This window comes from Protopterus annectens, chromosome 8.part0, assembly GCF_019279795.1.
Source record: "Protopterus annectens isolate FY-2018-M chromosome 8.part0, PAN1.0, whole genome shotgun sequence".
NCBI lineage: Eukaryota > Metazoa > Chordata > Ceratodontiformes > Protopteridae > Protopterus > Protopterus annectens.
The window spans coordinates 26,128,749-26,144,301 of record NC_056741.1 but is presented as its reverse complement, the minus strand read 5'-3'; the positions used below and the strand labels follow the sequence as shown (position 1 = coordinate 26,144,301).

The window sequence follows — 15,553 nt, the reverse complement described above, 5'->3', positions numbered from 1 at the left end:
GTAATTTGTTGTTTTTATTCTGTTTTTTGTCCTTCATTGATGTAAGATATTTTACATATTAATGTAAAAATCTGTTTATGTACTCTGCTATTCGACTCGCACTTTAGAAGTTACATTTTATGATGTAGATAAGGTTGCATTTTTATGGTTAGAGAATTCTGCCTGTTCAGTTCTGGGTCTCCAGTAGGGAACATATATTTTAACAATAGATGGCACCATTGTTTGGATTATTTATGTCCAATTAAGACAGAACAACAACAACATAGTAGAGAGTTTAACTATTTTTAAGAAGTTTGTGTATTTCTATGTATTTATATGTAAGTGTATTTATATGGGTTTCAAGATTTTTTTACATTTTTAGGAGGTGTAAGTATAATGAAACGTTTTACTGTTTGTTTATTTTAAAACTTTCTATTTTAAATTTTTCTATTTTTTATGTTGATTCCATATTTTATAGGTTTGGTCATTTTAAATAGGGTACGTACGAGTTTAATATTCATATTCTTATTCTGATTGTGTGTTTTTATTTCCATAATGATGATATTATTAGTGCATGTTTCTTTACAGTCATGGTTAATTGGTTTTAATTGTTTTTAATTTATTCATTGTACTTGATTATTAAATGTATTTAAGGTGTATGGTATAGCTAGTCCAGTATCTGATGAAGTCCTATGTTCAGGACGAAAACACGGTGTTTCAGTTAAGGCATTTGTGTGTTTTTTGTGACAATAAATTTTATTTTTGTCGTTCCTGAGTGATTCCTGGTTCCTCTGTAGTACCTTATTGAATTTTCGAGTTACTACAAATCAAAACAGATGGTTTCTTTTGTCCAAATGCTGTCTAGATTTAGGGGTGTATTAATTTGGGCACAGTCGTCCGCTGCCCTGAGATCAGTAGGGTGTATAATCTTTTGGAGAATGAGCCCGTGGACATGAACTTTCCTTCATTGATGCCAGCGTTGGAAGGATGTTTTTAAGAAAGCTTGCAATTCTCCTCTGCCTAAAAAAATGTTTAAGAAATTGTGTGCTCAGCCATGCCTGGCCATACAAGCCCCCTTGTCTGCAGACCCTGCTTCTTCGTCCCCAGCTACATCTTCCTATAAGGAGACCATGTCTTCATCAAACCCAGTTCCTTCAGATAAATCAGCCTAAGTGGCTAAACTCTCATGGAAAGAAGCAGGCACAGTCCAGCCAGTAGAGTAGCTTTTAAAGCATTTACCTGCCGGGGTTTCTGTGGAAGTTTGTGTTGAGGTGTATGTAGAGATTCTTTTAAAGCGTTTACCTGCCAGGGTTTCTGTGGAAGTTTGTGCTGAGGTGTATGTAGAGTTTGTTTTAAAGCATTTTCTTGCCGGAGTTTCTGTGGAAGTTTGTGTTGAGGTGTATGTAGAGTTTGTTTTAAAGCGTTTACCTGCTGGGGTTTCTGTGGAAGTGTGTGTTGAGGTGTATGTAGATGTTCATCGTGTTACACTGCTGCAGTCATTACACTTGGGTTATCCTGCCGTCAGGCAGTTCCCCAGTTGGCATGAGTTCCAAAGTCTTGGTCCGGCGTCTGTTGCTGTCGCCTCCTCTGTGACGTCAGTGCGACAGGGGTATATAATATGCAGCCGACGCCATTTTCTTCACTCTTTCTTGCCGCGCTGTGCCAGTTCGCAAGTGCCGGTTGGCTGTCTCCTGAAATTTTCATTCCGAATCCAGAACCGAAGTCTTCTACAAAGCTAAGTACCCCGTTGGGGAAACTTTTTCTTGCCTCAGACCGATGTCGGTAAAAGTTAATAACTGTATTTCTTGTGGGAAGCAAATACCTCGTAAGGATTTCCATTCCTATTGTATCCCATGCCTAGGCCCAGACCACGACGTCACTGGTTGTCACTTTTGTGCTAGGTTTAACAAGCTCACTATTAAACGTCTGTTTGATTTTGCCCGACATTATTTTGGTAGAAAATTCAATTATACCATGCCGTCGGAACTTCCGACGACCGGAATACACAAAAAGCGCAAAGACAATGATAGACATCCGAGGCCTAAAACTGATGAAGCCTCTTCTAGGCCAGTCGCCAGTTTTCCGGTTTTCAGCGAGGCGCCTTCGCAGCCCCTGACGACCGCTTCTGTAGAACCACAGGCCGCCTCTGACTCCCACGTGGAGATGGCTGGGCCTTTGGACACACAAGTTATTCAGCCTACCGAGACTAACCTTTCAGAGGGATCCGGAGTAGCTGAGCAACCCACAGCTTCAGAGGGTGCCTTCAGACCTACTCAGTTAAGCATTAAACCCTCAGCTAAGTCCAAGCCTCCTTTAAAATCAAAGAAACAAATACAGCATTCTCCAGGACAGGCCTCCATGCCTAAGAAACAAATGCTCAAAATGGCTGAAGACCTAATCACTCTGATCAGGGGGTCCCCATCCCCCTCCTGATAAAAGGCCTAGACAGGATGCAGACTATGACTCATCCGACCAGGTGTCCATCTCTTCTGATTCATCCTCAGACCTAGGATACTCTTTACCCCCTTATGAGGAATCAATTCCATCAGCCTCACCGCCTGAGGACTACTCCTTTGGGGAAACCCTACATACCATGAGGGAGCATTTCCACTGGGAAGGCCAGGATTACTCAGAATCCAAGAAAAGGCTTAGAGACTTCCATTTATTACCTCAACACAGACCCCTTGCTATTCCGCCAGTATTAGATATTGTGGATGATGTGTATACTGAATTCAGCTTAAATCCTGATTCCTTACCGCCAGCCCCTGTTAAACCTGACAGATACTACAGAGTCCCTGACTCACATAAATTTCTGTATAAAAGCCCTGTAGCTGACCCTGAAACCATTTCTCAGGGACCCAAAGGAGTTAAGGCCTCATCAGCCAAGAATCCAGTCCCCTCTGACAGAGATTCCAGTGCATTAGACAGATGGGTAAAGAAAGTATATACGTCTGCAACTTTAGCAATGAGAGCCTTAAATTGCCAGTTTCACATGCTAAAATATCAGCAATTTTTACTGTCTCAGTTAAAACAGAAAATGCTTCCAGAATGAGAGCCTCCTAATTTTAAAGAAATGCAGGATTTATTGCATGCAGCCGAACAAGAGGGAAAGCATACTTTGCAATGTGGTTTTGATTCTCTAGAGGCCTCCGGCAGAGCAGCAGTTACAGGCTCTGTCATTAGAAGACATGCTTGGTTAAAAGAACATACGTTACCAGATCATGTTAAAGCAAAATTATTGGATGCACCGTTTGCAGCAGGATGTGTTATTTGGAGTTAAGGCAGAAGAGGTATTAAAGAAAATGGAGGATAAGGCAAAATCTATGTAAATGGTGAAGGATTTCTTACAGGTTCAGCCTCCTAGATTTAGCAGAAACTGGCCAACTAAGAATTGGTCCTTTCCAATTACAGACAGACCTCAAAGAGGAAGATACAGATGTCCAAGAGGTAGAGGTCAAACACAAGGTCCTTATAGGCCTCGACAATGGGTTGCATCAGGCCAGAAAGAAGGGGAAGACACAGGCCCCAACCATATAAAAAGCAGCTCCAATGAATTCCCACTACAGCTGCCAAACAAATCCCTCTTGGGAGGAAAACTGGCACTCTTCTACCACAATTGGCAAATGATCACCAAGGACAAATGGGTTCTCAACATTGTATTTCAGGGTTACAGGTTACACTTTCACACTCTGCCAAAGTTAAAAGGAGTGCCAAATCTGCCACCAAATCAATGGGCAGAGGCTCAAAAACAAATTACAGCACTCATGGATATGAGAGCTATTCAGAAGGTACCATCACAGGAGCAAGGACAAGGATTTTACTCGAGACTCTTTCTGGTACCCAGAAAGGACAAAGCCTGGAGGCCCATTCTGGATCTTTCATCTCTAAACACTTACCTGGATGTTCCGAAATTCAAAATGTTGACATTACAGCAGCTTCTTCCTATGCTGGGCAAGAAAGCTTGGCTCATGACTTTGGACCTCAAGGAGGCATACCTGCATGTCCCTATCAGACAAAACTGCAGAAGATACCTCAGATTCATAGCTGGTTCAATGCACTACCAATTCTCTGCACTGCCCTTTGGCTTGTCTACTGCGCCCAGGGTCTTCACAAAGTGCCTGGCATCAGTAATTGCATTTTGCAGACAGAAAGAAATTCAAATTTATCCGTACCTGGACGACTGCCTGATTCAAGCAGAGAGCAAGGACATTCTTCTAAAGCATCTGGCATTTGTAAAAAAGTTACTAAGTTGCCTGGGGTACACAGTAAACGAAAAGAAAACAAAACTAGTGCCCTCACAAGAGATTATATTCTTGGGTGCCAGCTTGAACACAACGGCCCAGATGGCTTATCTCACGCCAGACAAGCAAAGACAACTGACTCAATACTTTCAATTGATGGCAACAAAGACCCAACTCCCTGCAAGAAAAATTCTGCAGGCCTTGGGTTACATGGCATCCTGCATACTACTGATTCCATATGCCAAACTGCATATGAGGAAACTACAATGGTACCTAAAGAATGTATGGTCTCAACACTGTCAAAGTTTGGAAACAGTTATACCACTAATCCCTTGCCTTCAACAGGAGTTTCAATGGTGGGCTCAAGCTTGTCACCTCAACAAGGGACAGCCTTTTACACAACCCACAGCCAGGCAAACACTGACAACAGATGCATATGCCTGGGGAGCACACATGGCAGGCAAATGTATTCAGGGCACGTGGCCCGGAGAACAAAGGCATCTTCACATCAATCAAAAAGAGATGCTAGCTGTACAAAATGCCCTTATAGCTTTCAAGGACCTGCTGCATCCAGGACAACTACTGATAGACAACACCACAGTTATGTGGTACATAAGCAAGGGGGCACTCACTTCTACCCCCTATGCAGACAAGCCATGACCTTGTGGAACACAGCTATAAACCTTCAAGTTCATCTGGAAGCACAATTCCTGCCAGGAGAGAACAACACACTGGCAGACTTAAGCAGAAACATCATGGATCCCCATGAATGGGAATTGAATCCACAAATATTCAGAATGATACAGAAATGGTGGAGCCCGGACATAGATCTGTTTGCATCCCCAGTAAACTGCCAGCTACAAAAATTCTGCACAAGGAGTTACCAACCGCAAGCATGGAAAGTGGATGCCCTCTCATTCAGCTGGGAGAACCTACAAATATACCCTTTCCCACCACTACCTCTCCTGCCAAAGGTACTCATAAAAGCCAGGCAAGAAGAGCCAAAGATGATCCTGATTGCACCAGACTGGCCACGCCAACACTGGTGCCCAATCTTAAGGAGCTTGGCACAAGAACCACCCTGGATTTTGCCTCAAATCCCACATCTGCTGACTCAGCACAACAATCAAATACTACACAGCCAGCTAAAGACCTTAAACCTAGCTGCATGGAAAATTCCTTAGTCAAGCTAGCAATGCCTCTCTCCAAAGCTGTTATGGATGTCATTCTGGTGGCCAGAAGGCCAAGTACCAGGAAAGCCTATTCGGATAAATGGAAGAGATTCTGTGCCTGGAACCAAGCTCACAGCCTTGACCCTCTTGTCCCAAACATTCCTCAGATACTACAGTACTTAACTGAGATGCTGGACAAAGGCCTCTCCTTCTCATCCATCAAGATCCATGCCTCTGCCATCTCTTCTCATTACAACACGGATCCACCAATTTTCTCTAATCCTCTGTTAAAACAGTACCTCAGAGGGGCTAAAAACATAAGACCGCCCCGTAGAGCACCTACTCCAACTTGGGACCTCAACTTTGTTTTGGAAAAAACTAACTTTACCTCCTTTTGAGCCAGCTAACACAGCAGAATTAAAATATATCTCTTGGAAAACTGCTCTGCTCCTGGCAATAACATCAGCACGAAGAGTTTCAGAATTACAAGCACTAATGGCAGTGGAACCTTTCCTCATTTTCCACCAGGACAGGGTGTCTTTAAGAACTAACCCTACATTTATGCCAAAGGTGGTGTCCAGTGTGGCTCCAAACCAAACTATTCACCTGCCAACTTTTTATCCTAAACCACAGAATAAAGGGGAGAGACTACTGCACTCTTTGGACATTCACAGGCAGTTACGCTTCTACTTGGACAAAACCAAAGCTTTCAGAAAATCTGAGCAATTATTGGTAGCATATGCTGCAGGAGCACAGGGAAAAGCCATTTCAAAACAGACTATTTCAAAATGGATAAGACATTGTATACGTTTCTGCTACACGTACCATGGAAAACCTGTACCTAGCAGCATTAGATCTCACTCCACCAGGGCAACAGCTACTTCAACTGCCTCCCTCAGGGAAGTACCTACCAAGGATATTTTGGAAGCAGCAACTTGGAGTTCTGTACATACCTTCACTGAGCATTACCATCTGCCTCTATACTCTAAATCCAGAGCTGGCTTCTTCACTGCAGTGCTGCAGGGCCTTATAGCCACCCCTAATGCCTTATAGAACCAGCCACCCTACCTCCGCTTTGGGATTCTACCCAAGTGTAATGACTGGAGCAGTGTAACACGATGAACATAGTACAGTTTTATACCTACCATAAATGTAGATGTTCTGAGTGTATACACTGCTGCAGTCCAGGTTACCCTCCCTCCTTCCCCTCTTACTGGCTGGTACGTACCTATGTCTTCTACCCTTACTACCTATGGGGAGTATTTGCTGGTAGCTGTAAGTTGTTTTTTGCTTTTCTTATGCATGTTTTATTAGCAATTGGAATTGTCTACCTATTTGGAGGCACCTGACATCGGGGGCAAAAGAAAATGGCATCGGCTGCATCTTGTATACCCCTGTCGCACTGATGTCGGGGAGGAGGCGACAGCAACCGACGCCGGACCAAGACTTTGGAACTCAGGCCGACTGGGGAACCACCTGACGGCAGGATAACCCAAGTGTAATGACTGCAGCAGTGTATACACTCGAACATCTACATTTATGGTAGGTACAAAACTGTACTTTGCTTTTCAAGCATTTACCTGCTGGGGTTTCTGTGGAAGTTTGTGTTGAGGTGTATGTAGTTTATTTTCAAGCATTTACCTGCAAGGGTTTCTGTGGAAGTTTGTGTTGAGGTGTCTGTAGAGTTTCTTTTAAAGCATTTACCTGCTGGGGTTTCTGTGGAAGTATTTGTTGAGGTGTATGTAGTTTCTTTTAAAGCATTTACCTGCTGGGGTTTCTGTGGAAGTTTGTGTTGAGGTGTCTGTAGAGTTTCTTTTAAAGCATTTACCTGCTGGGGTTTCTGTGGAAGTTTTTGTTGAGGTGTCTGTAGAGTTTCTTTTAAAGCATTTACCTGCCAGGGTTTCTGTGGAAGTTTGTGTTGAGGTGTCTGTAGAGTTTCTCTTAAAGCATTTACCTGCTGGGGTTTCTGTGGAAGTTTTTGTTGAGGTGTCTGTAGAGTTTCTTTTAAAGCATTTACCTGCTGGGGTTTCTGTGGAAGTTTGTGTTGAGGTGTCTGTAGAGTTTCTTTTAAAGCATTTACCTGCTGGGGTTTCTGTGGAAGTTTTTGTTGAGGTGTCTGTAGAGTTTCTTTTAAAGCATTTACCTGCCAGGGTTTCTGTGGAAGTTTGTGTTGAGGTGTCTGTAGAGTTTCTTTTAAAGCATTTACCCGCTGGGGTTTCTGTGGAAGTTTTTGTTGAGGTGTCTGTAGTTTCTTTTAAAGCATTTACCCGCTGGGGTTTCTGTGGAAGTTTTTGTTGAGGTGTATATAGAGTTTACATGAGCTCACTGCTGAGCAGAACGTCTGTGTAAAAGATATTGGCTCCATGTTTCTCAAGTATCTAAACGTGCTTTAAAGACTGCTTTGGATGGGTCCAGTGCCATTTCTAGAAATGCATCGACGTCTGTTGTGATAAGGCAGTATGTGTGGTTTTACAGCCAAAACTTTTCTGACGAGTTAAAAAATGAGATTGAAAGCTCCACTTGATTTTGATTGTGAGTATGGTGCAGCAACTAATCAGATCTATAAACACAGGGATGGCAGAGGTAAACTGATATTCCCAAGTTCCCTTCAGGAAGCAGGATCATTTTTGGTGGTCTAAAAAGATAAAAAAGTCGTCCCAAAAGAAGAGAAACCTAGGCAGCAAAAGGAAATGGCAGGATGAGGACTGTGCCAAACCTAGAAAGAGGAGTTCCTTTCCCAAAAAAAGATAACCTCCCTTCCATCTTATGACAGCACCCTTCTTTCTGAAGTTCTCCTCCTGGCCCCCCATCTCTAAAGTTAGTTCTGAACAAGGTGGCCTAGCTGTCTGTGGTCTCGGACAAATGAATGCTCAACAGTACTGGCAGAGGTTATAGGTGGCAGTGAAAGGAACATCTACCACTCCTCAAGATGATTTCCCCTCACCCACTAAGCCAGACTTTGTTATTCCCCCTTATAATCATGCAAATATTGAACTCAAGAGGGGAGGTCACAGAACTGGTCCCTCCTTTGGAGAGAATGAAAGGTTTCTACACCAGAATTTTCCTAGTTCCCAAAAAAGAACTGTAATAAAGACCAGTGTTGGACCTATCATTTCTGGCTACTTTTGTCAAGATCCCCAAGTTCAAGATGCTCACCCTGCAAGCGATACTACTACTGCTGCCAGACATCTCCTTCATGGTGACCCCACTGCTTATTGCTTCTGGAGATATCTGAGGTTTGTTGTCTGGTTCGCACAGTCAGTTCTTAGCATTGCCTTTTGAGCTGTCCACTGCACCTCAAGTCTTCACCATATGCCTGTCTCACTGCTGGATCCGTGGCGTTCGTATCTTTCCTTACTTGGTTGACTTGCTGATCTGTGCAGTCTAAATGCAAGTGTTTGGGATCAGTAGAGGAAGTATCGACTTTACAGTCCCAGCTAGGGTTCAAGTTGAAACTTTGGAAGTCATGCTTGGCACTCTCTCCAAGACTTGTCTTCCTGGGGTGCCTATGGCCTTTTTTTTTCAAAGGCAAGGTCCTGTTCTACCCAACGATGTTTCATGAATTTTTCAGGAGGAACATCGCCTGAGCAGGACTTTTCCTAAAGATTTTAGGACTAATGGCATCCATGATTCATGTAACACCCCTGGCCTGTCTCTATATGAGGAAAATTCAGTGCTATTTTCAAAATTTTTGGACAAAACACATACATTCCCTGGAGTCCTATTTGCAGCTGGTACCCTTTGTCAGATGAGAGTTATAATAGTGGAGATCACAGCTGAGTATCAGTCCAGGACTCGCCTGTTAAGGTACAGTCTGTCCAAACAAATTTGTCTGAATTCGCTTGGGGAGATGTCATTGGGAGTGCAGGTCCAGGCCACCACCTATGGGGCTGTAGGTCCTCCTCTTATGGTTACAGATAACACCACTTGATGTGATACTGCAACAGACAAGAGGGTACAAGGTCATACCCTCTGTGCTGGTTGGCATTTATGTCCTGGGAGCTGGCTTTACAGCATTTTCTGACTTTTCAATCATCATACATCTTGTCAGAGCCAAACATGGCAGACTGAGCAGACCCACACAAGTGACAGCTCAAGGTAGTGGTAGTCCAGAATCTAGTGCAGATCTGGGGAAAGCCTGAAATAAATCTGCCTTCTTTCAAAGTAGACAGCTGGAGAAATTATGTTCAGACATCCTTGCAGCCATGATTGGAGGATAGATGCATTCTCATTCCCTTGGATGACAATGTTCTTGTTTGCATTTCCAGCCTTTCCACTGATTTACAAGGTACTTCTGAAGATTCAGAAAGAAATGTCAAAGATCATTGTAGTGAGCCCCTTCTGACCCAGGCATTCTTGATTATGCTTCTGATGTTATTGTCCAAGGACAGTTACCCCATACTTCTCAAACACTGGCTTTGTTTGCACAGTCTCAAGGGTGACTGGTGCAGCTACAACTGGCAGCCTGGATGATTCAGTCTCTACTCTAAGTACTTGTTTCATGAGAATGTGCAGCAGGTGTTAGAGGCCAGAAAACCTGCTACTAGGAAATATTGTGTTTACTAATAGATAAGGATGTCCTTCAAGGATGCATCTGCAGTCCTAACATATGGGTTGTCCTGCCTCAGGCAGCCCTTCGGTCGGCCGGATTCCAAAGTCTGGGTCTGGCCTCGGCTGATGTCGCACTTCACCCGACGTCATAGCTGCTGTTTATTGGGTATAAAGGCATCAGCCGACGCCATTTTCCTCAGTCTTTCTTGCCGCGCGGTGCCCGAAGCAGAAGCTGTTCGCAAGTGCCGGTCGGTCAGATCCAGAGGTTTCTACTAACGAAGACTTCTAAAAAGCTAAGTACCCCGTTGGGGACTCTTTCTTGCCTCAGCCGATGTCAGACAAAGTAAATAATTGTTTAACTTGTGGGAAACAAATACCTCATAAGGATTTCCACTCTTACTGCCTTCCTTGCTTAGGCCCAGACCACGACGTATCAGCTTGTTTAGCCTGTGCTTCTTTCAACCGATGGACTCTTAGACGTCGGTCGGAGTTTGCAGAGGAGTTTTTTGGTCCCGCTTTTGCATACAAAATGCCATCGGAGACTCAGACTACTCAATCAGCTAAAAAGCGCAAGGAAAAGGACCGACACTCGCGGCCCGCGATTTCGGCTGAAACCACGGTTAGGCCAACCGCGAGTGTCTTTGTTTCGGCTGAAACCGAGCCCCCGGTTCTCCTTCGGCCGAAAGCATGCCTCCGATAGCCGAGGCCTCACAGAGCATGGCTGAATCTGCTACTGAATTTATAGCTACAGAAGCAGGCGCCCAGGATTTGTCCGACACTATTCCTTTAGACATATCTACCCCTGCACGTGGGGCTGCTAGACCCCCTGCTTCTATGTCTATCAAGGCTTTTGCCAGGGCTAAAGCAGCTAAATCTTCTAAGGCCTTACCTGCAAAAACTCCTTCACATAGGCCTACCTCTAGTTCCCAAATGCTCAGCCTGGCTGAGGATCTCATTTCTTTGATCAGGGGATCCCAGCCTCACCCAGACAGGGCCTCTCAGCCCCCTCCAGACAAGAGGCCTAGGACTGAACCCCCGGAACCTGTCTCTACAGATTATTCCTCGGATGACTCAGACAATTCAGACCCTCACGAAGGCCCTTATTCTCCTTATGAGGATTCTGATGCAGAAGATTCCATTCCTTCTGCTTCTCCACCTGAAGAATTTTCCTTTGGGGAAACCTTGCATGCTATGAGGGAACAATTCCAATGGCAGGGCCAGGATTTTTCAGATTCAAGGAAAAGGCTAAGGACCTTTTTACACTTACCACAGCATAGGCCTTTAGCCATTCCACCAGTACTAACAGTTGTTGATGATGCATATAATGATGCCTGTACTGCTCCTGACTCTCTTCCTCCGGCCCCTGTCAAGCCAGACAGATATTACAGGGTCCCGGACACAGATTACCATTTGTATAAAGCTCCTGTTGCAGACCCTGAAACCATTTCACAGGGCCCTAAAGGTGTGGCAGCTGTCTTTGCCAAAAACCCTCTTCCCTCTGAAAGGGAATCTAGAGCATTAGAGAGATGGGGTAAAAAGGTTTATACTTCTGCTACTCTTTCAGCCAGGGCCTTGAACTGTCAATTCCACATGATTCAGTACCAGGAATTTTTGTTAGACCAGATAAACAAAAAACTGTCTTCTCCTGAACCTTTAGACCGCAAATCCCTTCAGGATTTGGTACATAACTCTCAGCAGGTCAGTAACCATTTCTTAAAATGTGGCTATGATGCACTGGAGGCTTCCTTTAGATCAGCTATGACTGGTACAGTGATTCGAAGGCATGCCTGGTTATAAGAACAATCCTTACCAGACCATGTTAAGTCAAAACCCCTAGATCCTCCCATGGAGAAACAAAGTTTGTTTGGCTCCCCTGCACAGGAGGTTCTAAAGAAGGTGGAAGAAAAAGCAAAATCTGTCCAAACAGTCAAGGATTTCTTACAGGTCCAACCTCCGAGGTTTAGCAGAAATTGGCCTTCGAAGAATTGGTCCTTTCCAGACAACTCCAGAGCGCAGAGAGGCAGAAATAGACACCCCAGAGGCAGAGGTCAATCTAGGGGTGCCTACAGGCGACATCAGTGGCAACCTACCAACCAGAGAAGTACTGCCACAGATTCAACTACAACCACTTCCACAGGGCAGACACAATGACTTGGCTCTAGTTCCGCCTACCAGGGAACAACTGGAAGCACCCTTGGGCGGAAAGCTAGCCTTATTCTCCAACAACTGGCATTATATTACAGGAGACAAATGGACTTTACAAACAATCGACAAGGGCTACAGGTTTCACTTCCACACTCTACCAAAAAAGAGAGGAATGCCAAACCTACCACCAAGCCAAAAAACAGACGCTCTAAGACAGGTCAACAACTTTCTAAGGATGAGAGCTATAGAAGAGGTACCACCTATGGAGCAAGGCCAAGGATTTTACTCCAGGCTTTTCCTTGTACCAAGAAAAGAAAATCAATGGAGACCTATTCTAGACTTGTCCGCACTGAACACATACCTCATTGTTCCAAAATTCAAAATGCTGACCCTCCAGCAGCTTCTTCCCATGCTGGGCAAGGAGTCTTGGCTGGTGACTCTAGATCTCAAGGAGGCATACCTGCACGTCCCTATACGACCAGATTGCAGAAGACACCTCAGATTTCTTGCAGGATCAGAGCATTATCAATTCTCAGCATTGCCTTTGGCTTATCTACTGCCCAGAGTATTCATGAAATGCCTGGCATCAGTAATTGCTCATTGCAGGCTACAGGGAATTCAAATTTACCCATACCTGGATGACTGCCTAATACAAGCAGACAACAAGGCAAAATTAACAAAAGATTTGGAAAATGTCATACAACTGTTGCAAGCCTTGGGATACACAGTCAACATGCAAAAATCAAGACTAGTACCATCCCAAAGGATAACATTCTTGGGTGCAGAACTGGATACATCAACTCAGATGGCTTTTCTCACAGAAGAAAAACAAAAGCAACTACCAGCCTACTTCATGACATTAACAGCACAAACTCGGCTTACTGCAAGGAAAGTCCTGCAAGCCCTGGGCTACATGGCATCATGCATAATATTGGTTCCACATGCCAGGCTGCATATGAGAAAGCTACAATGGTACCTAAGGAATGTATGGTCTCAACACAAGCACAGTCTAGAAGCCCAGATTCCAATAATTCCATGCCTGAAGCAAGAATTCCTGTGGTGGGCTCAGGCCTGTCAGTTGAACAGAGGCTTGCCTTTCCACAAACCTCATCCAAGCCAGACCATCACCACGGACGCCTCAGACCTAGGATGGGAGGCACACATGGTGGACAAGTGTATTCAAGGTCTATGGACCCAAGACCAGCTGAATCTACACATAAATCTAAAGGAGATGCTGGCAGTGAAACATGCGATCCAGGCATTCAGACCACTCCTTCAACAGGGTCATCTGCTGATAAGGACCGACAATACCACAGTCATGTGGTACATCAACAAACAGGGAGGTACACATTCATATCCTCTATGCCGGATGGCAATGGACCTGTGGAATTTGGCCCTGAATCTCAACATTCAACTTCAGGCCAGATTTGTACCAGGAAAAGAAAATTCTCTAGCAGACACCTTAAGCAGAACTACCACGGATGCTCACGAATGGATGCTGCATCCAGATATCTTCAAAGCAATAACAAAGAAATGGGGACTACCAGAGATAGACCTGTTCGCCTCCCCAAACAACCACCAATTGAAGAAATTCTGCACAAGAACATACCATCCACTTGCTTGGAGGGTGGACTCCCTTTCCTTCAGCTGGAAAAAACTGACAGCATATGCATTCCCACCTCTTCCCTTGATGTACAAAGTTCTACTGAAGATCAGAGAGGATCAGCCAAGGGTAATCCTGATAGCTCCAGACTGGCCGAGGCAACATTGGTACCCGCTACTGAGAAGCATGTCTCGGACACACGCATGGCCTCTACCTCTATGTCCCTTACTTCTAACACAGGACAACTACAAGATCCTACATCCAAACTTGAAAACACTGCAGCTAGCTGCTTGGAATATTGCATGAAACAAAATAACCCAGGTTTATCCCAGAGGGTTAAGGACATTATCCTGGAAGCATGCAGACCTTCCACAAGGAAGACTTATTCAGCCAAGTGGAAAAGATACCTCATTTGGAGTGCAGCAAATGGAGAAAATATCTCATTGGCAAACATAGCACACATCCTGGAATATTTAGCAGAACTGTTCCACAATGGCCTGTCTTACTCCTCCATTAAGATTCATGCATCAGCAATTTCAGCAGAATACAACATGGATCCTCCTGTCTTCTCTCATCCTCTACTCAGGCAGTTCTTGAGAGGAATCAAAAATGTAAAACCTCCAAGGAAACCACCTTTACCTACATGGGATCTCAATTTTGTGCTGGAAAAGTTAAGACTTCCCCCTTTTGAACCAGCAGCAACAGCAGAATTACAGTTCTTGTCTTGGAAAACTGCTTTCCTGCTAGCAATCACTTCAGCAAGAAGGGTATCTGAGTTACAGGCATTAATGGCAGTACAACCCTTCCTTATCTTCCATCAGGACAGAGTCTCTCTGAGAACTAACCCTACCTTTATGCCAAAAGTGGTCTCCAGAGTATCATTGAACCAAGCGATTCATTTACCTACCTTCTTCCCCAACCCACAGAACAGGGGGGAAAGACTGCTACATACCTTGGATGTGCACAGACAATTACGCTACTATCTGGACAGAACTAAGACCAGCAGAAAAACTGACCAGCTTCTGGTAGCATATGCAACAGGAATGCAAGGGAAAGCAATTTCAAAACAGACAATCACAAAATGGATAGGAAATTGCATTCGTTTTTGCTACTCTTTTCATGGAAAGACAACTCCTGGAAATATCAGACCTCATTCCACTAGAACTACAGCCACCACTACAGCTTTCCTACGAGGAGTGGCTACCAAAGACATTTTAGAAGCTGCTACTTGGAGCTCCGTGCATACATTTGCCAAGCATTATAATCTACCCTTATATTCTAGAACCCGAGCAGGTTTTGCAACTGCAGTTTTGCAAGGGATCTTAACTACACCATCTTTATCTTAGTGCCTCCTCCCCCAGTTTGGCTATGGTATTCTACCCATATGTTAGGACTGCAGATGCATCCTTGAAGGACATAGTACAGTTTTGTACCTACCATAAATGTAGATGTCCGATAGGTATGCATCTGCAGTCAGGATTACCCACCCTCCTTCCCCTCTGTGGTATTCCTAGGGTATTTACCCCTCTTTTATCTAGCTGGGGGAATCTATTATGGTGTATTTGTTTGTATATATGTATATACTTATATATCTTTATATTGTTTGCTCTCTACTGTTTGGAATTATTTGCATTTATCCAAATTGAGCCTTCCTAGAGGGCACCTGGCATCTGGGGCAAGAAACACTGAGGAAAATGGCATCGGCTGATGCCTTTATACCCAATAAACAGCAGCTATGACGTCGGGTGAAGTGCGACATCAGCCGAGGCCAGACCCAGACTTTGGAATCCGGCCGACCGAAGGGCTGCCTGAGGCAGGACAACCCATATGTTAGGACTGCAGATGCATACCTATCGGACATC

General features: G+C 44.4%; 1 protein-coding gene across 2 annotated transcripts in view; it reads left to right on the top strand.

Moving 5' to 3' along the window:
• COPS7A (COP9 signalosome subunit 7A) overlaps positions 1-15,553 on the top strand; it is a 490,679-nt gene that overhangs the window by 432,805 nt on the left and 42,321 nt on the right. Inside the window, exon 8 of one of the 2 annotated variants that reach the window (XM_044079591.1) lies at positions 458-477. The exons of the other annotated variant lie outside the window; for it this stretch is intronic. Coding sequence (XP_043935526.1) covers positions 458-476 — 19 coding nt within the window. The 3' untranslated portion in view covers position 477. The remainder of the gene's footprint in view (positions 1-457; positions 478-15,553) is intronic. 2 annotated transcript variants of the gene reach the window in all.